The sequence below is a fragment of the Gossypium raimondii genome, chromosome 7 (genome assembly GCF_025698545.1).
Source record: "Gossypium raimondii isolate GPD5lz chromosome 7, ASM2569854v1, whole genome shotgun sequence".
Lineage (NCBI taxonomy): Eukaryota > Viridiplantae > Streptophyta > Magnoliopsida > Malvales > Malvaceae > Gossypium > Gossypium raimondii.
Genome location: NC_068571.1, coordinates 25,953,252 through 25,978,241, shown reverse-complemented (window position 1 = coordinate 25,978,241; position 24,990 = coordinate 25,953,252). Strand labels below are relative to the sequence as shown.

General features: G+C 31.4%; 1 protein-coding gene across 3 annotated transcripts; it reads right to left on the bottom strand.

Moving 5' to 3' along the window:
• Positions 1 to 15,938: 15,938 nt before the first annotated feature.
• LOC105798577 (uncharacterized) lies at positions 15,939 to 23,488 on the bottom strand. 3 transcript variants are annotated; one of them, XM_012628704.2, is made up of 13 exons: positions 23,023 to 23,476; positions 21,686 to 21,838; positions 21,420 to 21,536; positions 21,247 to 21,331; positions 20,590 to 20,698; positions 20,429 to 20,496; positions 20,165 to 20,290; positions 19,013 to 20,082; positions 18,524 to 18,724; positions 18,367 to 18,427; positions 17,536 to 17,649; positions 16,422 to 16,535; positions 15,939 to 16,313 (listed from the first exon to the last, which is right to left on the bottom strand). In XM_012628704.2, the coding sequence occupies exons 1-13, from the start codon at positions 23,091 to 23,093 to the stop codon at positions 16,215 to 16,217; spliced, it is 2,388 nt and encodes a 795-aa protein (XP_012484158.1). In that variant the 5' UTR covers positions 23,094 to 23,476; the 3' UTR covers positions 15,939 to 16,214. The 3 variants fall into 3 exon arrangements, 2 of the variants coding, with proteins under 2 accessions (XP_012484158.1, XP_012484151.1); XM_012628697.2 differs by having other exon boundaries at positions 21,686 to 21,841; positions 23,023 to 23,475; XR_001135222.2 differs by lacking the exon at positions 15,939 to 16,313 and having other exon boundaries at positions 16,500 to 16,535; positions 18,524 to 18,630; positions 21,686 to 21,841; positions 23,023 to 23,488.
• Positions 23,489 to 24,990: the final 1,502 nt, after the last annotated feature.

Sequence of the window (24,990 nt, the reverse complement as noted above, 5' to 3'; positions counted from 1 at the left end):
AAGTAAATCACTAGGATCAACTCCCATTATATGATTATGAATGATACAAGAAGTCAAAACTATATCTACTTGAGTTTGAAAATTCCAAAATGGTTCAGCATCTAATACACGAAACTGTTTCTTCAAAATCCCAAAAACACGTTCAGCAGTGATTCGTAATGATGAATGACGAAGTTTAAAGAGTTCCTTTGCATTTTCAGGCCCTTCAGCACCAAACTCTTTTAAATGATATCGAACACCACGATATGGGGTAATACATCCATTTCGGATGCCATATCCAGCATCAGCAAGATAATATTTACCTACAATTTTACAATACATAATTAATACTAATAAACTATGAGCTAACTAGAACTATTTGTTATTTAATGATAAATATTACCTTCTGGAATTCTTAATCCTCCTGGGCGTGAAAGTGCATCACTTAAAATACGAGAATCATGTGCACTACCTTTCCAACTAGCTAGAACATAGGAAAATTTCAAATCAAATGTAATGGCAGCCAATACATTTTGTGTCGTCCCCCCTTTACGGCTACGAAATCTTCCTTGAATGCTAAGTGGAACGGATGCACGAATATGAGTTCCATCTAATGCTCCAATACAATCTTTAAAATAAGGATAAAACCTTGGATTGTTTCTAATTTCACTAGGAGTTGACTCATCAGGTAATCTAATAACTAGTCTATACAATTTCAAAATAGCTCTCAATACAACCCTAAAGTAACGGTGAACTGTCTCAGTTGATCTATAATATCTAGATCCAATCACTCGAAACCTTACATTGTACTAGCCCAATTTTGACCCTAATCGGACAGAGTGGTTTCGGGACCACAAATCCGAGTCAAAAAAATATTTTAATATTATTTAGAGAGTTTATTATGTGTGAATTTGATTGTGTGAATTTTCCATGTTTAAATTTTATCGTTTGAATGACCGATTAAAGAAAATGACTTAATCGTGTAAAATTAAAAATTTAAGGGTCAATCTTAAAAGGACCTAATTGTTGTTGTCTTTCAAAAATAGGGGATTTAAATGACAATTGGGCCATTTAGATGATGGTGGGTGGCAATGGTCAACATTGCCCTTGTATTATATGTTTTATAATAAAATTAAATAAGGTTAAAATAGTAAACCAAAAATATATATGTTATTATATGTTAAATAAAACAAAAAGAAAATAAATTCATCATCATCTTCCCATTGCCGAATTTGAAACAAGAAAAATAAAATAAAACCTAGCTAGGTTCGGCCATTAATGAGCTCTAATTAAGGTTAGTTCTTTGTTCGGTTTTTAATAATTTTTACGTTTTTGAGATCGTTGCTTTGAATACTATCCGACCATGTTTGAATTTTTAATTTTTGACACCACTTTTTTATAAATAAAAAGATAGTTGTGTTGTCGACTTAAAAGCGAAAATTGGGAGTCGCCACCGATCCTTTATTGAGGTGTGATCGGATCACCTTGAAAATAACTTTAGGTCTACGAATTTTGAGAAAACATGTTCGGGAGTCAGTTACGTACGAGGAAGGGTTAGCACCCTCGTGACGCCCAAAATTGGTACCGAATTGATTGTTTAATGTCTTAATGTCGAAATTTTGAAAAGATTTTAAAATACGATCCTTTAAAAAGAAAATTCGAATAAAATGAATTGGATGATAAGACTCACTTATTTCGAGGAGATAAATTGCCACACTCAGTAAGTTAGAGTGCGACAGTTCAATCTTCGAAATTAGGTTTGTCCTTTTTTAATTTTTAAAAATTCACGCATTTTGAGAAGGATATCTGATTATTTGGGTCAAATGAGAAAATCAAAACCCAGTAAGTTAGGGCTCGATTTCACAAAATTCCTAAATATCAAATATTGCCTTTATTTTCATTTATTAGAAAAATCCTCGTCTCGAGAGAACAATATGTCATATCCAATGCGTTAAGACAGCACGTATCGAATTCTCGAGAATGAGTTTTTTATTTATGTTTTAATTAAAAGGGATATTCTCGATTATTTAGATTCGACGAGAAAAATTGGAACCCAATACGTTAGAGCTCAATTCCTTCGAAGACTCCAAATACCAAACTTTGCGTTATCTTGAAAGACTTTGAATAAATTGGTTTTGATACTTAAACGATATTTGGTGTAACCTTTTAAACGAATAAAGTGAGATGGATTGATAATGGATGATGCAAAATAATAATTCGTAAGTTAAAATGTATGCTAATGAGCGATAAAGAATCAATAAATACAAATAAGCAACATAAAATATGTAACAATAAAACATATATGACATATTATGTGAATTCTAGCACTAACAATTGAGAACTAATGAATTAAAATTAATTAAAAAACAAGCAAATTAACACAAATAAATACACAAGTCCTAAAATAATTGAAAAGACGATTAGCATGGGAGGAAGGAAATTATAATCGAGAAGTTACGAAAATAATAATATACACATACATGAGAATTTGAAATAAATAAAATGGAGTTAAAAAACACATAAAATAATAGTATCTAAATAAATTTTAAAGTAAATTTTATAAAAGAAAATCTAAATACATAAAATAATGTACATGTATAAAAATATATAAAATGGGTAAATTCAAAAGAATATATTATGAAACAATATCCGAGAATATATAAAATTTATCAAAATTACACAACAATATAAAATGTGATAGATTTTAGTAATTAAGCCTATCATAGAACAATGAATAATAAAAACAATAATACATGATAAATTTTAAAACAAGTGTATAATAAATCTAAAATAATAAAGCAAGTTTATTTGTAATACTAAATGATGCTACATAAATAAAACATAATGGAACTAGATATTAATATGTGATAACATTACAAAATTGGAAGTAATAACGTAATAATGATACGTAAATCAATAAATAAATTAACACTAATAATAATACTTATAATTATAAAATAACATTAATATAGATAACAAAAAATGTATATATATATATATATATATATTTAAGTAATTCAAAAATGCAAACAGGATTAAATTGAAATCAAAACTAAATTTAAGGGAGAGAAAACACAATTAGAAATGTCTAAGGGTTGTATCAAAACACGCGCATAATGTCAAGTACCAAAAAGGGAAATAATCCCGTGCCACCCAAAACGCAGCGTTTAGATCAAGACTGAATTGAAACAAATTCAAAATTACCGGGAAATTTACAACAAAATAAAAAATGAAATTAAAAAAAGGAGTAAAATGGAGGGATCAAAGGCGCAAATAGACCATACAACAAAAATGCGCGGATCCTCCTCGGGTCGGGTCACCGCGCGAGTCGCAAGCCTCTGAACGGCGCCATTTTTGAAAACATTTTAAAGCTAAAAAAAACCCCTAAATCTGGAGGTTTTCTTTCACACTTGCAGAAGAGAGGAGAGCACCGCCTCCTACTTCCCCTCTTCCGCCGCTTCACCTTCAATACCTCTGCCCATTCGACTCCGTTTTGCACAGAGGGAGGGCTTCATTGGCGCCGACAACAAGGTAAGATCCCTCCTTTTCGTTCTTTATTTTATATATATACTTATATATATATATATATGAAATAACAAAACACAATAAAGAAAAGCAATCGGAAACCGAATGAAAAAAAAAAAGAAACATTTTTTTTGTATTGATTTTGTTTTTGATACAATCTCTCTGTATTCTCCCCACTTTTACAAATTTCTGTTTGGCTTTTATATTGCCTAAATAACCGAAAAGAAGAAAAAGAAAAAAATCAAAACTTATTCTGTTATCCTCTCTTTTTGTTGCGTCCTCTTTTGTCTATTTACTCTCTGCTGTTCGTTTGTGTGCAGGTACGGCTAGTTGGGAGGAGGACGCGCATGGAGGAAATGCATGCATGCGTTGGCGATGCACGCGCAAGGCCTGGATCTGGGCAGAGATAGGAGCGGCGGGCTTAGGGTTTTCTTACTGAAAATTTTTCAGTTTGCGGGCTGGGGTAGGTTTGGGTTTAAGTTTGGTTTTGGGCTTTAGTTTGGTACTAGGCTTGTTGGGCTAAGTGGTTTGCTGGGCCTAAAATCAAGTTTAGGTTTGGGCTAGAGTCTAGGCAAATTGGGTTTGGTGAAATTGTTTGTAATTTGGACTGTTTAATAAACTGTGGTATTTGGTTTTTTTATTATCTATTGGGCCGGGCAATATTGGGCCATTACATATATGTTATTATATGTTAAATAAAACAAAAAGAAAATAAATTCATCATCATCTTCCCATTGCCGAATTTGAAACAAGAAAAAAAAAATAAAACCTAGCTAGGGCCATTAATGAGCTCAAATTAAGGTTAGTTCTTAGTTCGGGTTTTAATAATTTTTACGTTTTTGAGATCGTTGCTTTGAATACTATCCGACCCATTTTTGAATTTTTAATTTTGATGAATATTTTGAGTTGTGCCATTGATGAACATTTGTGTTATGTGATGTTTGATGATGAATAATGAAAGATACATTTTAGATTAATATGTTTTGTTTTGGAAGTTTTGGAGAATTTGAGTAATTAGAGTTAAATTGTGAAATTAAATTTTTGAGGGATTAAAATGTGAAATAATTGAAATGTGAGGACTTGTATGAACAATAGGTACATTCGGCCCTTGTATGTTGTGAACAAATTTTGTGTATTTTGTGTTTTATCCAATAGGGACTAAATTGTAAAAAGTGTAAATGTTAGGGGCAAAAATGGTAATTTACCCATTTATGTGTTTTTGGATTAAATTGAATGTAATTATATTTAAACTAGCTTATTTTGAATATAATTAGATCAAGAACCGAAGAAATCAGAGTTAGATTGGGGAAAAACTAAAGTTGTCGATTAATCGTCTGGTTTCGACTTTTCAACGTACGAGGTAAGTCCATTAGCAATTTGAGGTTATTAAATCAGTATATATGCATGAATATCTATTGTATTTTGATGAGCTGAAATTGAAAGTATATGGATTGAATTTGGTTTAAGTATGAATGATATATATATGTATCATGTTCGAAAATATATATATGTATAAATACTTGTTTTTAATCAAAGGTATTTATATATATAATATATATGTATACATAAGGTCCGAATATATATATATATATAAGCATATACATGTATAAACCCTTGGACTTGGTTAAAGGTATGAATGTGTATATATATGTACACGTGAGTTGTAATATATATGTATATTCATGAATAAGTCTTGAATATATTTAAAGGTATGAATCTTATGTATGTATATGTAATTTCGAATATGTGTGTATATACATGTGCAAATTTTTGTATTGGATTAAAGGTATGAAATTGTTAGCTTAGATTATCTATAAGGTATTAGAATGTATGATATATATATTTTCTTTGAATTGATTTCTTTTTTTAATGTTATAATATATATATATATATATATGTATATAAGTGATTTGATTAGTAAATGTATATTACTTAAGGTATGATAAAAGTTAAATGATAAAATTTTAATAGTAGAATTTAATTTATTAAGTTATATGTATATATATATATATGTGAGTGTACGGATGTATAATTAAATTATTTAGCTGAATTTGGTATTTGATCTTTATATATCTATGTGGTTTAAAAATATAGTTTATAAATTATTGAGCTAAATTTTTATGTATGGACAGTATATACAAATATAGTTTGAACATGAGTAACAACTTCTGTGAATTGAGATTTTCAGGCTCAGTGCCTATCAGGTTTATTGTCAGTGAAATAATTCAGACTTTATGTCTAGCAGGCTTAATGCCGGTGAAATTATTCAGACTATAAGTCTAGCAGGCTTAATGCCGATGATACATTTCGGACAATAAGTCTAGCAGGCTAAAAGCCGGTGTACCGATTCAGGTTTTAAAACCTAGCAGGCTAAGTGCCGGTGAATCTGTTTAAATTATGTGAGAATATGCAATTGATATATCTATGATTTTGATTATATGGAATTGATGAATACATAAACGTTCGACCTATTTTTCAGTTACATGTGTTTGATGAGTATACAAATGTTCAGTCATATGATTTTGGTTATATTAAATTGATGAGCATATATATATTCGGTCTAAGCAATTATTAAATATATATATATATATGTGCATTCGGTATATGCATATATTAAATATATATGCAATAGGTATATGCATTTGGTAAGCAATTGATAAATATATATTCGCAAATGCATTCAATAAGTATACATATACATGTTTGGTTAAATGCATTTGGTTATAATGTTTATTTAGTATATATATATATATATATATATGATCGGTTATATGCATATGATGTATCTGTATACATATATTCAGAGGTATGCATTCGACGGTATATATATATATTTGATTATAAATAAAATGGTTTAAGGACAGCAAATGCTAATAATATAATAATTATTTGTGTTATTTACGATTTCAGTGAATTTGATTTGGAAATTATATGACTTTTATATATATTTTTTAGTTATGCTATAGACTTACTAAGCTATATAAGCTTACTTTGTTCGTTACCTCTCTCTGTTTTATAGACTTTAGATCAAGCTTCAAGCTCGGGGATCGTCAACAAGTTCATCACCCTATCTATTATCTCGGTATTTAAAATATTTAAATTCTAACTATGGCATGTATAGACTAGATAAATGTTTTGAAGGTCGTATTTTGTTGTATTGTATATGATTATTATAGCCATACTAAAATGGTTTATTTTCTTATGGATTTGCTAGTTTGCAATGTTTTTATTAGTTAGATTTTAATGTATTTGTTTATTAGAAATGGTTAGAAGAGAGAAGTTTAAAATTTTGCATTTTGTTTTATAATAGACCAAGCTTATTATATTTAAATATAATATATATATATATATATGCATTGATTTTGAGATGGTTGTGTTTGTTCAGTAATGCCTCGTAACTCTAATTCGACGACGGATATGGGTTAGAGGTATTACATACATTATGACCAATTATATGTAAAAATATAACTACTTGCTCCCTAATATTGACAGATTTAGATGATTGTAACAAATTATTCCTACTAAGAATATCACATAAATTAAAAAAGGTGATCGGTCTCATCCTTATCACATCAATACAATGCTGGTCACCACTATATAAAATACTATTAATATAATTTTCTCTTTCATAATCTCGATTCACACGAGGGCGAGAAGCAATTTCCTTCCTAGTTTCTAATTTTTTAATCCAAAGAGCCCTAAAAGCTAAAACTAAAGCCACGACTCCGACAATTGCCATTTGATGTTGATTACGATCCATTTACACAAAATAATGCCACACAAATATATGATCACTACAAAAAAGATGCAAGATTTTCATAAGATCACATAAAGTTACCATGACTAAAAGTGCATACATACATATCAAGCTAATTATAATTGCATAAAGATTTTTTGAAAGTACCACTTAAAATATATTGATCATAGTTAATACAATACTTCAATAAATGATTTGGTTAATACAATACTTATATTTGATAAGCATATGAAAATGAAAGCATGACAAATGAGTTTTCTTGTAGGAAATTGTGAAAGAATTGTAATTAATGTGTTGAATCATGAGTTTGATTGGTGCAAGATTTTGTTATATATTATTAGGTTATCTTTCATGTATAATTAATTAATTAATCCTCATTATATATTTAATCAATAATTTGAATGGGAAATTTGAATGGAATTCATTTAAAATCAATATATTATTAGGTGCAATACTTTAATATTTAACATATTATTTATAAAAAATATACATTAATGAAATTTGATTATTTAAGTATTATTTTTATTGCAAAAACATTATTTAAAATGGTGATGCCTTTTTTTAAGTATAAAAATTAATAAATTATAAATTGCTATCAAGTGTGTTTTCTTTTTTATTTGAAATTTAAACAAAAAATTTGACAATGTTATAAATTTTATAATGTTTTTAAATTATAAATTTTTATATTTCTATTTTTAAAATAAATTTAAACTATAAATTTTTAAAAAATAATTTTTATTTCTATTTTTATAATTTTTAAATTATAAATTGATTAATTTTATAAAAATAAATAATGATTAAGTGCACTACTATAATTGCTATAATCTCAAATGTCCAAGATGATTTTGTTTGCTCCATTTTCATCATGAAAAATCCAAGAACAATCCATTTTCAGCATGAAAAGTGTTATTTAACTGTTTATAAAAATATCAACGAAAAGAACAATCCAAGACCTTTTTAATGTGTGTAAAACATCTGATTAATTGAAACCAAACTTTAGCATTCAAATGTTCAATGATAATCCTTCTAAAAAAACTGAAACAGATTGAACAAAGGAAGTTGGCAAAAGCCATGTAGGGATGGCAAACTCAAATTCCAGATCTACTATAAAATCATAAATGTCTGTTTCACCCTTCAAACACAAGCCAAAGAGCTCATTCTAATGAAACAGAGGCATCGATGTTACTTAAGGACCTTCCTTTGTAGTCAAACATGCTAGATATCAAATGATGGTTCATCACCCCTTTTCTCTAGCATCAAATACTAACAGATCATTAAGTGCTAACAAATACTAACAAATACTAACAGATCAGTAAGTGCTAACCAGAGAAAGGCACATATGCCAATTCATACATTAATCATACATTGCTCACTTGACTAACATTAATCATTACTCATCATGTAATTTTGCCAATCAGTCCACATGCCAATTCCATATGCTATAAATCATGCCAAAATTACCAAAATTCATGACATAGGCACATATGTATTTACCTACCATCAACCAAATATAACAGCTCATCACTTCCATTTCCCAAATAATACAGTAAAAATGAAAATCAATAATAAACCATACCCAAACACATCCAACAACCATGCTTAATTTACTTGAATCGAATTATAACAACCACAAATGCATATTATACCAAATCATATATCAAGCACACCACAAGGATATAACAACCACAAATGCCATGCCATTGGCAGACCAGAATCAAGAAAGAAGACATTCCAAAAACGCTCAACACCAACCTCTTATGAAAATATCAACCAAGGCCACCAACAGGAGTAAGAATGCTGAGGTAAAGGCTAGGACAGCAAGAACTATACAGTTGGAGGTCAAGCATAGAAAGAAATTAGAACCGTTAAGAGCAATAAAAAACAAACTCAAATCAGAGGTGAAGGTTGATGGTAGGTAAATACATATGTGCCTATGTCATGAATTCTCTAACTCATATGTGCCTATTTCATTGGAAAAATACTCCTACTCAAACAACCTACTGGAATTAGTATGCATAGAATCGAGAATAAAGATAAAAGTCCACTAGTTAACACGAATGCTACATTAAAGTTTTAACTACCATCATAATCAAGATTATTTTCTTTTTTATTTAAAAAAATTTCCTTATCAATGACTGAAGTGCATTATGATGTTCATTGCATTCTTCAATCACTTGTTCAAACAGCTCATTCTGCATGATCACATCTCATACAACAATAAATAGGAAGAAAACACTCAGCATGAATAGAACTTTGACACAAACGTTAATTAAGAAAAAAAAAAGAATCCCTCTAGCTGAAGGTTCAAGAATAGCGAGTATAATGAGTTAGGGATTGAATACCAATAAAACTGGGGGCTCGTCGGCCCAGGGAAAGGCGGATAGACAAATCAAGAAAAGAAAAGATGGATGCATTCCAACAAAAATTGACACTTTTCAAGGAAAATTGTCTTGAAAATTAATGAATACAAGAATTCTCTCACCATTTCACGCAGCAAAAAGAAAATGTTCTCAAAATTATGCTGTTGCGACGTGCTAAAATCTGGAATCTATACCGTTCATGTAAAGAATACATCTAAAACTAAACTACTAAAAAATTTTAAAGATCCAAAAACTTGATCCTCTAGAGTTCGCATTTTACAGGTTGAAATTTCCCAAAAAATAAAAATTGAAAATAAAACCATAAAAAATGAAATAATGTAAGGGATAAGGTTACCTAAAATTTCCCAGAGATCTGACGAAAATTGGAGTGGAGATAGCAAAAAAAATGGTGGTCGGAAACTGATAACGTTTGGATCGGCAATTTGGAGGGATACGGAGAGGAGGGAATCGAGGAAATGAAAAACCACTGCAGTAATCGATAGAGAGGAATGAAGGAATGAAGGAGAGTGGGAGGTTATTGGGAAATTGATAAATAGAAGAAGTTTTCTAACGTGAATGAAGGAAGGAATGAATAAGGCGATAAAGAGGAGAGCACGGAAAATGTCTTACAGAAATTGAAAGGGTAAGACATTTCCCTAAAATGCAAGCCATTTTCCCGTGTTTTGGAGTTCATTTTCCAAATGGAAAATGTTTTCTGCCAAACAAACGCTGGAAAAGTTGAAAAATATTTTGCGGAAAATCAATTCCGTCAATCAAACAGACCCTAAAATTAAATTTTGCAATATCATACCATTATTATTTAACTCACGCCGTTAATTTTTTATTACATACACTCATTTTAATTAATAAAATTTCATTTTAATCATTCATTTTATTTTGTTAGTAATTTATTTTTTCAATAAAAAGGAAAACTTGGGGTCTTATAGAAATTTGTCGGGATCTTTAAAGAAGAAAACTTGAGTTTTCACATAAAATTAGAGGTTAAAACTTGAATTTCATTTCAAAAAAAATTTTAAAAAATAAAATTAATTTTAAAGATGTAATGAATAACCAAAAAGAAAATGTATGAATGGTAATAACTTTTTTTCCGGGTATTTTACTAAAAAAGGTTCATTTCCAACATTATTTACGGAAATGGGCCAATTAAAACATTATTTACCAGAATGGACCAAAAAATCTAAAATGCACCTACGTGGAAGCGTTTTAAGGGGAAATTTTAGAAAAACGTGCCCTCGAGGGAGCGCTTTTGCCATGTCAGCAGAAAACGCGCTGACGTGGAAGCTCTTTAACCCGTGGTTTTCAAGGGTTTTTGGGTTATTTGCATGTTAGGGCTTAGGGTTTATGGGTAGGGTTTTAGTGTTTAGGGTTAAGGTTATGATTTTTGAAAAAATAAATTAGGGTTTATGGATTTTAAAAATTAAATTTGAGTTTAAGGTTTTAGAATTTTTAATAGGTAAGTGATGTGTTCTGAAAAAATTATTTTGATGATATGGATTTTGTTTTCTTTTTTCTACAGTTAGCAAAAGTACTGAAAAAGCTCCCAACTGGACGCTCTTTTTGTACAGTAGTTTCTGAAAAAATGATTTTGAGAAGATGGTTCTGAAAAAATAGGTTGAAAAACACTTTAAACAGGATGCACTGTCAGCAAAAGTACTGAAAAAAGCTCCCAGCTAGACACTCTTTTTGTACAGTACATTCTACTTGACCTTAGGCTAGAAATGAGTCAAATTTCATTCTCTTGTTGCATAAGTTACAACAAGAGAAATTGAAGAAGTTCAGAAGAATAGAAATTGAAGAAGTTGAGAAGGTATAAGTTGATTTATCGTATTAATATTTATACGAATCATTATATTTTTGCATAATGTTTTTTGTTTTGAATTTCTTTCGACAAATAATTTGGTTGAAAATGAGTGAAAGTATTAGTGTTGTTATTTACTACGACGATGAGGTCCATGACATTGAGAACGACATTATTTTTTTATTGGAGAACACAGTGCAACTAGTTATTAACCAGAACATAGATTTGATAGAACTTTGATAAAAAATTAGGTGCAAAATCTTCGGAAAGACGCCAATGAGAGTTTCGTCTATTAAGTATCAATTTTGTGCTTCGGTTGATCCCGTGACATATGACTCATTTATCAAAGGTGCTCATGGCTTGGAGGCGATGGTGCAGAATCATCTCGCTAGAGGATCACCCTATCTTAAGTTATATGTGGAATTCTCATCGCCAAATGAAGCACTTGCGACTTTAACATCTACTGCTATTCGAGAGGAATACATGACCCCTGCCTAACACTCCCTTAGTGGGAGGTAGAACATGAAAGCGTCTGTTTTTTGTGGCAGTATGGAATACACGACCCCTGCACGACACTCCGTTAGTGGATGAGACATGCACCTCGGTGGGTCGATGTTCAATGCTGGAAATACGTACCGGAGAATGGCATCAACTTCTAGTGGTTGGTGATCCACATCTGATTGGGGACGTTATGAAACGTTCACGAGAAGGGATGATGTACTCCCTAAGACGTCCACTGGTGAGGGGACCTCGTACGTTGCAGACGTTGGTGGGTCAGATGATGAGTCCGATGTGGATCCACCCCGAGAGCCCGGCTCCGATGTGGGTTAGAAGTTGCTTTACCAAATAATTTTTGTTGGTTTCTTGTTTTATTTGGTTCAGTTTTTAATTGGGCTGGTTAATGCTTTTTCTATTTGTACAAGCTCGAATGAGTTTCTGTTCCCTATGGCTCTTTTATTGCACCTTTTTAGTGCTTTATAATATTTCAGCTAATTATTTAAAAAAAACAATTGTAATGGGGAGTATTTATAACTTATTGACTTGATGCGCACAACACGTAAATCAACATAATATCATGTTGAAATAGGAAATTTAGTTATCATAAGTAATGGTTTAGATGTTAATCAAAGGAATTCAATCAAGAATTTCTCTAAACCATTATGCACATAAATAACAAACTTTTACAAAGTTTTTCAAACTCAATCAATAAAAGATTGAGATATAAACTTATAAGCTTTAGCAATATGTGTTGTCTTAATTGTATAATCTAAAATTATTTATTTAAACAAGCACTCTTGCAAATGACAGGTTGCAAGTTGATAACACATATGTGATTATTTTGTAGATGCGTCTACCAAAATCATATAATATCAAAATCATCCACATGATGGATGAATGAGCTCATATTCATTTCAGAAATACAAGACATTAAATCTCAATTTTAGCTAGTGAGTTTCTAACAATCAATTTTCATTGAGAACAAGTAACAAATAAGAATTCTTTAAATTAAAGAATCTTACGGTTCTTTAATGAATGTTCATATGAATTCTCAATTAATTTTCACATCATATATGATCTAGGATGGTCTAACTAGTTACGCTAAGTAGTAAATGTATTTGCATCAAGTAAACTTCTAGTTTACTTTAACATGCATTTCAATTGTAATAATAATGTCAATATAAATTGTGACAAATTGATAATTTTCTTGTCATTCCTTTTACTTTGTATCCATATATAAGTACTCTTGTGACATTTACTACTAGAAATGTTTAAATCAATGTGAAGTTTATAATGTCACTAAGTCAACAAAATAAATATAATTTCCAAATAATTTTATGCAATATTCATTTAGGAATATGCCAAAATCTTTTTTTTCACGTTGAGTCTTGATGATTTTATCAAGAAGTAAGCAAATTAAACTCCAGTAGTAGACTTTGAATCCAATAAAATCTATTAATAACAAACTTTGAAAGTGAATCTTATTTTCCGGTGTACAACAGTACATAACTAATGAGTTTTCATATATAAGTTTTCTCTTGCAAGTTCTCATCGGTAATATTTTTCCATGTAATTTTAATTGAGAACTTATTCGAATCTTGTAAAGTTATACTCATAGTTTTTTTAAAGAAAACTTGCAACTTCAGTGCATTCAACCATAATGAGCTTTAGATAGAATTACCATATTTTATTTTTCATAAGTAGATTTTTCACAGTCAAATATTTTATTTTCAATCCCTTAATGGGGATGATGACAAAAGAAGATCACAAAAATAGTTACAATCAATTTAATTTAATAACAAGAGTAATCAATAACTCAATCCTCCTTTTTTTCATATTTTCAAATAGATATTTATAGAAATAGTGATTCATGTGAAATATAATCTTTTCTTTATTCACAATCTCAATATGAGATTCATTATAAATATCTTTTAAACCCAATGGATTAACCATTATAAGATATTAATATATTAGCTCTTCTTAAGTTTTCGACTAATTTTGTACAACCAAATATTGGAATAATATTGGTTTATATTTTCTTTTTGCGTTCACTCTGGGGAATGCAATAGATTTACTAGGACGAACTTATAAATATCCCAATAGATTCTTTATTTCATAATCACCATCGCAAACATGTGTGGATTTCAAATGAAAATCTATCTATTCATGTTGTTATGATTAGTCTCCAATTATAATAAACATGATATAATAAATAAATCGTAGTAAAATATACCTAAAGATCTTTAACATCGTTGTCATCACCCACATAAGGATTATATAAATTTCTTTGGATAATGATTATCTATAGTGCGCAGGCCTCAAATGAAGACTGAAATTGCAATAGCTCTAGAAGGCAATCGATAACAACTTGAGCAGCAGATTAGGAGTGACCGTATTATAAAATAAAGGAGAATCGCACTGATAACGTGTTATAAAATAAATAGGCAAAGAGTAAAGAACAAAGAAAATGGAAGAGCAAAAGAGAGAGCATATTTTATTGATTAATTGAAATATTTACAAAGCTTCTTAAAAGTCTTTATTTATAAACATAATAAGTATAAATGAAGTTGAGATTCACTTCTAATAACTATTAGAATTTAAAATACATCAAAACTTATCTTGATTTTGATGAATATCCACTTAATAAGATATTCATAATAATTTTATTTGAATTGGATAGATCATACAAAAATCAATGATTTAATTGATTTAACTACTGATCCAATTTTAAAATCATTGGAAAGGTGTAGATGAATATAGAATAAATTTTATTTTTAAAAATTCAACAAAAATATTTTACAAGGTTAATTGTTTTAAATTAAAAGCAAAAATGATACATGGCCGACCAAAGTGTTTTTTTTTTTAATTATATAACGAATTCCTAAATACATGGGATTACGATTTTAGTATCTACATTATAAAAGTCGATTTCGTATATTTGGCTTCATGAAAGTTTAAGCGAAATTTATCACAATTTATAATAGATGAACTGATTTTGTTTTAAATATTTCGATTCCATAAAATTGATTTCAAATACTAATCCTAGCAACCAAATACTAAGTTTAAAAGGTTGATTTAAAATTTGAGAAGATTTGAATATATATATATATATATATATATATTGAATTTAGGTAAAAGAATTAAGCTCATTTAAAATATTAAATAATTTTTAAGATTCAGGAGAAGGGTGATACATAATTTATTTTTATATGAAATAATTTTTCAAAATTTTCTGTGGGTCAATTGACCCTATAGCTTTGCCAATAATAATATTTAAATGTAAAATGTTGCTTCGTGGAGAGTAATTTAGTGATTTGATAAAATTAAATTGAAATATAATTATATATATAATTATAAAAATTAAAATTTATGTACCACATTATAAGTTAAATCAAAATTTATATGTAATTTTAATATTTATTTCAAGTCAAAACAAAAAGAAAAAGTGATATGTAAGTTGTTATTCTTATTTTTTTGGTGAATATTTGTATTATACTTGAAATCCCATAATTGAATTAATGTCACAAGTCCACGGGACACCTGCTCAATTGAAAAATGATTAAAATTTATCCTTTTGCCTTTTTATATTTGAAGAACTAAAACCTCATTTAGATTTTTTTTATAAATATATTGATATATATATTCACCACTAGCATGTTATAAATTAATTATTATTTAATTTATTAATTTTTTGAAAATACTAAATATATGTCCAATCAAGTACAATAATATATAAAATCAACCAATATAATACCCCGGATAACTAATATATTTATTTATATAATATCGATGAGTAGTAATTAGTTGTAACATATCCTACCCAAAGGATTCATTAAAATAATAGAACAAAATTATTTGGTGCAAAAGAGTGGAGCTCATTAATATTGTTTCTTAGCTGTACCTTACCAGAATATCATATGCAATTATCATGGAGAATTAATTACATGCTGAAACCCTAAGACATGAATTAAAATAGTCGTTTGAAAATCTGCGCCCAATATTTCAAACCCAATAGTTGTTTGAAATTGATTTGTAAACTCAAATAACTTCAAGTAGTTAAAAGCCCAGCCAGCATCTGGATAAAATGGGTAATCTGTTGTTACAATGCAGCAATATCAGTGGATAGTGGCATTTTAATTCCAAAATGGTTAATCAGATCCTGAATACCACAATAAGGACGACCTTGCTATTCTATGGCAGCCATGTTTTCTTCTGAGAAATTGTCATGGATTTGGCATACCACAAGAAGGAAGAATAAACTTAAACCTTGCTCTTGCTATTCTACTCCGGCCGTGTTTTCTACAGAGAAGTAATTTGATGTGTTGTGATTGGTGTCTCGAGCACCATCGTACTGAAGCACTCTCAGTCTCCCTTCCTGCGTTTAGTAGCAATCTTTGTTAATGGACTAATGATCTTACTAGGTTTGTGGTTCAAGAATATTGTAGGCAAATAAAACACCATTTATTTATTTAGATACACCAACCTTGGTTCCATACGCAAGACCTCCTCCAGGGAAAGGATGAAAGCATGCAACATTTACCTCATCCTCTGCGCTAGGAAGTACCCTCACAAGTTCCATATCCGAAACTCTATATACCTAACGGACGAAACAACACACTGTTATGCCAGATTCCCAACATTGTAAACTCGGAAAAGAAAGATGAAGTTTCGAAAAGCATTATATCAACTAGTTGGCAGTACAATGCATGTTAAGATTAAACACATTACAAGCAACAAGTAAAATCCTTCTGCTCCCCTCTTCACCCAAACAAATTATCGGTTATAAGATCAAAACAACATTAACTCCAGTAAAACAGTTTTATATGGATAAATACATTCACATTGATTTATACCAAGTGAAATTTGATCTAATTATAAAATTCAATCAACAGTAGATTGATCAAAAATAGGTTCAAACTAAGATCAAGCCAAACATTGGAAAGAATAGGCAAAGTTGAAAGCAAATCTTAATCTAAAAAGGGTCATATAAGATGTATAATGAAAGTTGGAGTCCATAAGGACCATACTTCCTAAAAGTAATTGAATAAAGAAAAGGAAGTTGAACAACCATAACATAGGCCCACACAGGACCCACATCCATGAATAGTTGACATCCCACAACTATAGAATTGTGATACAGTTCATTTCTAAACAGTTGAAGTTAATATAATATCAGACATTCAGACTAAGAATTACTGTGTCAACCATTTTTTGTAACTTGAAACTCAGTTTTGAGATTTCAGGATATAAACATCTTCAACTAACCATTAGGGTCTTAGAAAAAAACAGTACCAAAAAATGATTATATCTTGAAGAGCAAATGAATCGTACAGCTTTAGTCAACTAACTTCTCAATAATCCAAATATTGTGAATTTGGACAAAGCCTATGTCAGATATCATAACATTGCTTGAAATATAATAAATCATTTACAACTGAATTTTCCACGTTACCTTACTTAGAGCAATCCAACAGATTCTATCAATAAATATATTCCAGATTGAAATAGAGAAGCAGAGAAGAGAAAACTATTGGCAGAGGGACAAAAGACATTCATAATATGCAGAAAATATAGAAGAACTTAAGAGGAACTTCTACCTCTAGTACTGTGTATATAGGAGATGTTGTTTTCCCGTCAATTACGATGCTTTTAAGAAGAGAACCATGACGCCGACCATAGGCAAGTAATATGTGCTCAGAAGTCGGTGAGAACTGCATGCGTGACATTAAATACAGAAATCAGAAACATTTATGCCCCTATTCTAGGCCAATACAGTACCTCCTTTTTTTTTGGCCAGAAGGCCAATACAATACCTCTAATTCCATTCATTTATACAAATGGCATGTAAGAAATTTAAGCATTAGTAACAAAAGAAATTAAAATAAGGAAAAATTATATTTAAACAAAATTAATCACATACTAACTGGAGCGACAGCCAGTGCTGATATCCTAACAGATATATTATACCATCAATACAAAAGAAAAGGTAGGAGCAAACAGATTCCAGTGGCCAAATCATGTTGCCCGTGACATTTTTGGTTTGGTCATAGCTGACCACGCAATATGGACCATGATTGGAACAACTTTAAGCGTCCAAGGAAGGAAGCAATTCTCTTGGTAAAATATAAAGTAAATTATGTCTTCCAATAATGAATTGAAAAACTGTTGGGAGTTCGATGTGAAACTGGGAAATGAGGAATTCCAGAACTCAGCATAAACTGGGAAATGAGCATCAATACCAAAATTACAAGGACTAAAACATTTTCACATCCTTGAGGAGTTCTCTTTGTTGATTAATATGTTGGAATTGGGTTGTTGAGGGGAGAGGGGAGGAGGAGATATTTCATTGTGGTTATTTTTTATGGCTAACATTCAGCACTGGTACCTTCTGTAGCAAGCTTTGAGATTATCAATTACAAGCAACTGACCTGAATTGATGTCAAAGAATGTGCAGCTCTAATTGCTCGCGAAACAAGCACTGAACCAAAGCTGCATTGTTTCAAAGAACATTGCATGGATAAGATAACCATCCACCAAATATCACTAAAACAATGTGTACTAGAGCACAAAAGGAATGAACTTTACGTTGCCTTCTCAAGAGAATATATCCGAAGCTCATATACGACTTGGTGTGCTGAGATTGGATGTCGAGTTGGGGATGTTCCAGCCCCACCATCTTGATGGACCAATGCCTGTAATCGAGGATCAGCTTCCGAATGAGGAAGCACACAAGCAACACAAGCAGCTAAAAATTTCCCACAAGGTGAAAAATGTGCACCCATTTCACTGCGAACACATAATGCAGCCACGAAATGCCATAACATAAACAGGATGACATGCTAATGAAATACAGTATTAGAGGGCAACCACAAATTTAAGAAGGCCAAGTCTTTATGTGATGGAACAATATTGAACAAATAAAAAAGAAATTTGCAATGTCTTGTGCATAGAGAGATGTATAAGAGATGAATGCATACGAAGTACAATAAATTAGCTCTTAGAGACAAAGCAGTGTTTAATGACAAAGGCAAATTTAAGAGCATCAAACCGTTGGAACAAATAAAAGATGATTACCTACAAAGGACAGCATGTGGTATGGTTAAGCAGCATTTGCCAACATTTAGTAGTGCACAAGGATTTTTTATATCATATGACCACACTTTAAGCTTCACCGTGCAAGGCAACTCGGCAGCTGCAGCTACAGCCATTGATGTGGCAAGTTCAGATTGGAGTCGACTTATAATTCGTTCAGCATCAGTGCCATCATGCAGAGAATTGCTAGGCACAGGAACTTCACCAGTTTCAGAAACTAAGCGAGACTGTGAAATATTTTGCAATCCAATTCTTCCAAAAACCCCGGATTGGCTAATGCTGTTGGATATTCCCAAAGAACATGCAGCAGCCTCCACATTACCGACCAAAGGCTGCAATATCGAGGAAGACGCTGTGTATTGAGTTAAATTTTCATGACCAGTGCCACTATGAGGACGCATAGAGGGAAAAGTTGTTTGTTGACCCATTACCCACCCTTGCAGAAATGGAAGCTCCCAACATATAGCTCCCAAGGGTACAAATTGCAGAAGTGGCCGAAATTCCGTGGCATCTTGTCGGTCAGAAACATGTCTAGGCACTGCCCTCTGTGCACTACTATAACTACTGCGGTTAGTAGAGTTAGGTTCCTCACTTTCCCTTATAGGCTGAATTTCATCAGTATCCATAGCATCGAAAGAGGGTTCGGCTGCACCAGTTTCCATCCTAAAAGCAACTGAGGTATTTACAAGATTCTCTGAACCAGAATACAAATGAGAAGGAATTGGAGGAACTGCCTCCATGGGAGATGCTGTGCTATTATACTGTTCTCCCATTGTTGTATCTGTTTGAAATTGCATTGAAGGAGAATGCCCAGCCTGCGTACCAGATGACCCAACAAGCCTACTAATGTACTGCAAATCCATTCTCGAATCATCTATGGAAAATGAAGGCACAATCATGCAAGGCAATGACATCAGGGAGGGATTAGCAGCCAAACCGACATGATCACTAGATTGACCACATGTCACAAAAACTGCAGGAGGAGGATGATGGAAGTAGCCCTGCGATGTTGCTTGTGTCATTGAAGAATCTGAAGAGTCAAGATCATTCACCTGCATATCAGTCCAATAATGTAATCCATACGATAGATGGAATAAAAAAATCAAAAGAAGGGAAAAACATTGGAGAATTTACCTCAGCAGTCAAGAGAAAAGGAGCAGCATGTGGGTGAAAGTGTACAGCTCGTAGAGATCGTCGTGTCTTCAATATAATGGCTGGTGAGGAACCCTCTCCATTCTTATTGTAGTCCCATATGTACAACTGAAACATGATACAAAACATAAATGCTGTGGGACCCACATAATCATGCTTCACAAGCTTAAGGATATAATGCAGGAGGAGATAAGAATTTCAAGCATAAAGGCATTATATGACAAGATCACAGGCAATATTCACCACCTTGTGACCACATGCAACTGCAAGAAGTTCTCCTTCTGCATGAAAAGCAAGGGAAGCAATTGGACGATCTGCATGTGTAAAAGTGGGCAAGAAAACATGTACATAATAAGTGTAAGAACAACACTTCTAAAATCACAAAAAATTGTTGGAGTGGGAAGTACAGAAATCACGAGATCCTAAACACTCTGCAGTCTTTGCATCCCACAAACGAACTTCATGATCCAAGCTCCCACTTGCAAGAATTTCTGGATGCACTGGGTGAAATCTAACCTGTAAAAGCTCCATTAGGATTTATACAACAATGACAAATAACTCTTTTGTTTTATCAAAGCATAATAACTCATAAACAGCATACTAAACTATAACTGCTTTAAATTTACCTAACCTAAGCTCATCTAGACTCCCTGCTCTAAGTCAAGCTAATTGGTTTTCAAGTAAAAGCTTAAACATTTAAACCTTAGGCCTCATAGCAAACCAGATGCCATCAGAAATCAAAGCCACCTGAGGCCTTCAACTGGTAGCCACCACTTATCCCATGAAGAAAGCTCCCAGACAATTTAAGGAGGCCGGGGAAAAGAAGGTTGGTAACATAGCAACCAAATCAATAGAAGACGTTGCACTTATGTTATTCTCTTTGCCTTAAAGAAACAACAGGCATTGGACCTTTTAACAAATGGCCTTCTAGAATTATCATTTTCAGTAAGGATTACCATAAGATACCACAAAAATTATCTAACAAGAAAGTTACATTTTAGAACAGCAAAGTCAATCAGGGATTACCAAATACTGACTTGCACAATAAGTAAAAATGTACTCACCACCCAAGGTGTTCTCCGATGACCACTCAAGACCTTTAAGCACTTTCCCTTTTGATAATCAATAATCTTCACAGTGTGATCACCACTACAAGTAAAAAGACGAAGTAAATACTACAAGCCAAGCCATGAAATCTGGTGAAGAAAAGGAGAACATTCACACAAGTACAACTTACTGGGTAGAAGCAAGTGTTCTTCCATCAGAACTAAAAGCTGCTGCAATTGTTGACCTTGGAGGAGGCACCAGAGGACAATATTTGCCTGATAAATGCTGCAAAGACTCTTCCTCAGCCCTATAAAAGAAAAGAATAGTAACAACAATGATTATGAATGGCTTGTCAGGATAAAATAGAACAGAAAATTGATTTTCAAAAAGACATGCTACCCTTGCACAAGAAATGAAAAATACAAATAAAACAAATACAGTTGAAGAGTCAAGTACCATGACAGAATACCACGTCTGGCATCTCTAATGGGTTCAGTCCAAGGTGAAGAATAGACATTTCGTTTAGGTGCTTCTCCCCACAGCTTCTTTGGTACATATTTTGTTCTAGGAGAGACTTCTCTCTTCCCTAACAGATGTAATATATTTTTACTGCTGAAAAGGAAAATAAAACAGAACTGCATTTAAGCAAGATATTCATATAAACAAAAACTAAAAAATTAATAAGCTTCATGATCCTTTACAAGTTTAAAATAATTATTTCTCAATAAACCCTAGTTACATGAACACAACACAAAGAAATAAGAATTGCATGCTAACAAATCCACTTGAAATTAAAATAGATGAAATGTGGCAAGTGAAAGTGTAGAAAACTTAAGGTGGTGTTTGAGAACATTGATTTCAAAAGATGGACTTAGGTTTTAAAAATAGTGAGAGTGAAATTATTTCTCAAATTCATTGACTTGTTAGATGCCTATTTAGTAGTGAATTTGAAATACCTATAGATATTTTTGAAATTAAATTCATGCTTTATTCCTTTGAAATATATAATCATATTGAATTTGACTAGTTTACATACAATGCATGCATATCTTTCTAACAATTTATATAGCAAATAAAATCCAAATTCAAGTCTTCAAATTCATATTCCTGAACATAGCATAAATAATTTGAGAAAATGACAATAACTTAAAATCCCTATTAAGTAAACGTTGACTTTATTGTTGCCTTCAATCAAAGGCAACGCCAACCAGTTGAGCAATATATTTTAAAATACATGAATAAAGCAATTGAGCACCAAGAAAAACGTAAAATCACAAACAACATAACATCTCCAAGCAACCAGATAAATCTAATTAGATTTCCTAAGAATTGAACATATTAACAAAGCCATAACCTCTATACAGAAGCATTTAGTAAGGTGTAAGCAAGAAATATACCAAAAAAATAAAATCATGCAAAATTAGATCAAACCAAGCTACGGAATAGGATTTAGCTAAAACCAAAAATCTAGAATTCTAAGCTTTCTTGGTGACCCAAGACAACACAAACAAAATTTGAAAAAAAAATGAAAATATAAAATTCAACAATCTAAATTCAGTTTCAATTCCGACCTGCGTCGACGATTAATAGAAGCGAAAAGTAATGTACAAACACGAAATCTATGAAATAAGTGATCCATAATTAGATCAATTCAAGCTACGTAATAGGTTTTGGCTAAAACCGAATTCTAGAATTCTAGACTTTCTTAGTGATCCAAAACAACACAAACGCGAAAAAGAAGATGAAAAAAAGAGAGGATACAATTAAATAATAAAATCAGTTTCTACTCCGACCTGCGACGACGATTGCTGGAGGGTTGATATCGGAAGGAAGCTCGATCGTGCGGCCAAGGATGTCCGGTCATTTTTCAACAAAACGAAAGTCATAACAATCTAGGCATATTTTTCCCCTTAATTATTCTTTCTTCAAACAAAATCGTAGCAACTAAGGTGTTTGAAGTTGGGATTTGGTGGAAAATTCTCGTTTTCCCCTTTATCTCTTACGAGATCTCAATGGAAAGTACGAACTAAATCACTTTTCCGCTATGTGAATTGAAGAAGATTGAAATGGTTGAAAAACCTAAAGAGGGAAAGGAAGAGGAAGCTCAGGACAGACAGAGAGAGGGGTTAAAAATGAGTCCATGTGAGGTAAAATGGGTTAAGTTTCACTTTCACCTCAACGTTTTCCTTTTCTATTTTTATTAATTTATTTGATTTTACCGTTTTACCGACAATATCTTTTTCACCTGCGCTGGTTTCTAAAGTTGACGAGAGGTCAGGGGTCTGCATCCTATCTGATTTGCCCTCCCACCTCAACGTTAAAATAATAATCAGGCGATGTCGGGAAATATTTTTGAAGGGACCAAATTAAAATATTCTTTTATGAGTAAAAATGTGATCTTTTATTGTACACTTATAATTTTATAATTTTTAAATAACAATTTTACCATTTTAGGATTAAAATGTGAGTTTATCATTATTAATTTATAAGTTTTCAATTTCTAATGGATTAGAATAAAAAAAATTTTTAGGTATCACACTACATTTAAATTTAATGGTAAACTGAATATAAGATGTCATGTTGATTCCCACAATAATCCCAAACAAAATAAATTCAAAATGAAACATTTTTCATGCATAATTAAAATATAAATTTAACAAGATTAAAACATTAATTCGGAGATGTCATGCCTTATTGATGATGATCAAATAATAACCTAATGAAAACGAGCTTAAGAATAGCATTCGGGCCCAAAATAACAAAATAGAGCGGTAAATCTCGAGGCTTGGTAACCCCTAAAGTCTTAGAATGGTAGCTTAAAGTCTAGTTCTGGAAAGAAGCAGACTGCAGTAGTTATACTCCAAACAGTAATTTGGTTAAGGTTTTGCAATGGCATTATTATGTTATAAAGATATAATCTAAGTAATTCCAACCTTACCTTTCAACAGCATAAATCCTCCCAACTTTGTCTCGTAGATTTTCCACAGCAATTTATTCAGTATTTGATCTTAATATTTCATACATTAATACTCCTCATCAAATTGTTATTCTGTCCATTTTGCTATAGCTTAATTAGTATAGTTCATAGTGAAAACTCAATCATTTTAATCCATTCTGATCCCTATGGAGATAATCTCACTTATCACTTTATTACTTGATTTGACATGTATACTTGCACATTTGCATTACATATTCACCTGCGGTACTAGCAACAATGGACTTCATAGCTCAATTAAAGAGTTAATGATATCCTCTCATTGGCATTGTGTGGATTGATAAATATAGAACGTGACCACGAGTTACTAGTTCTCGAACGAACAATTTATCACAGTCATTTGTTGACAATAATCATATTAATCATTAAGAAGAAACAATGTTGACAATGAGATAAAATAAGATCGTATTGAGTGAATGGATTTAACTCAAAAGAATTAAGGATATCATACGAGGGTAACACACACATGACGAGGTCACTAGACAAAACAGTTGGATGAATTGCTTTCGTAAATAGTATACAATAAGGAGTTTTCAATCATGGTACTTCTTGTGGACTAACTCCATGATTAAGTAATTGCGAATTATCGAAACGATACTTCTGGACATAATTGCAATCACTAGAGCCTAATTGTATCTATCAGATTGGTCCCTCTGCTAGCTCAAAAAAAACTTGATCGAACTACATTTGAATCAGAAGAAAATTTTATGACTTTGAGAATAATTTAATTAAGTCAATTTATTCGATGTGGAATTAAATTTGGTAG

Excerpts from the sequence above, each read along its gene's own strand:
- LOC105798577 (XM_012628697.2), bottom strand. The coding sequence starts at position 23,093 with ATGACCGGACATCCTTGGCCGCACGATCGAGCTTCCTTCCGATATCAA. Across the intron at positions 20,497-20,589 it reads TTTAGGATCTCGTGATTTCT|ATCGTCCAATTGCTTCCCTT; the intron begins GTACTTCCCACT and ends TTACACATGCAG. Across the intron at positions 18,428-18,523 it reads TATTCTCTTGAGAAGGCAAC|CTTTGGTTCAGTGCTTGTTT; the intron begins GTAAAGTTCATT and ends GAAACAATGCAG.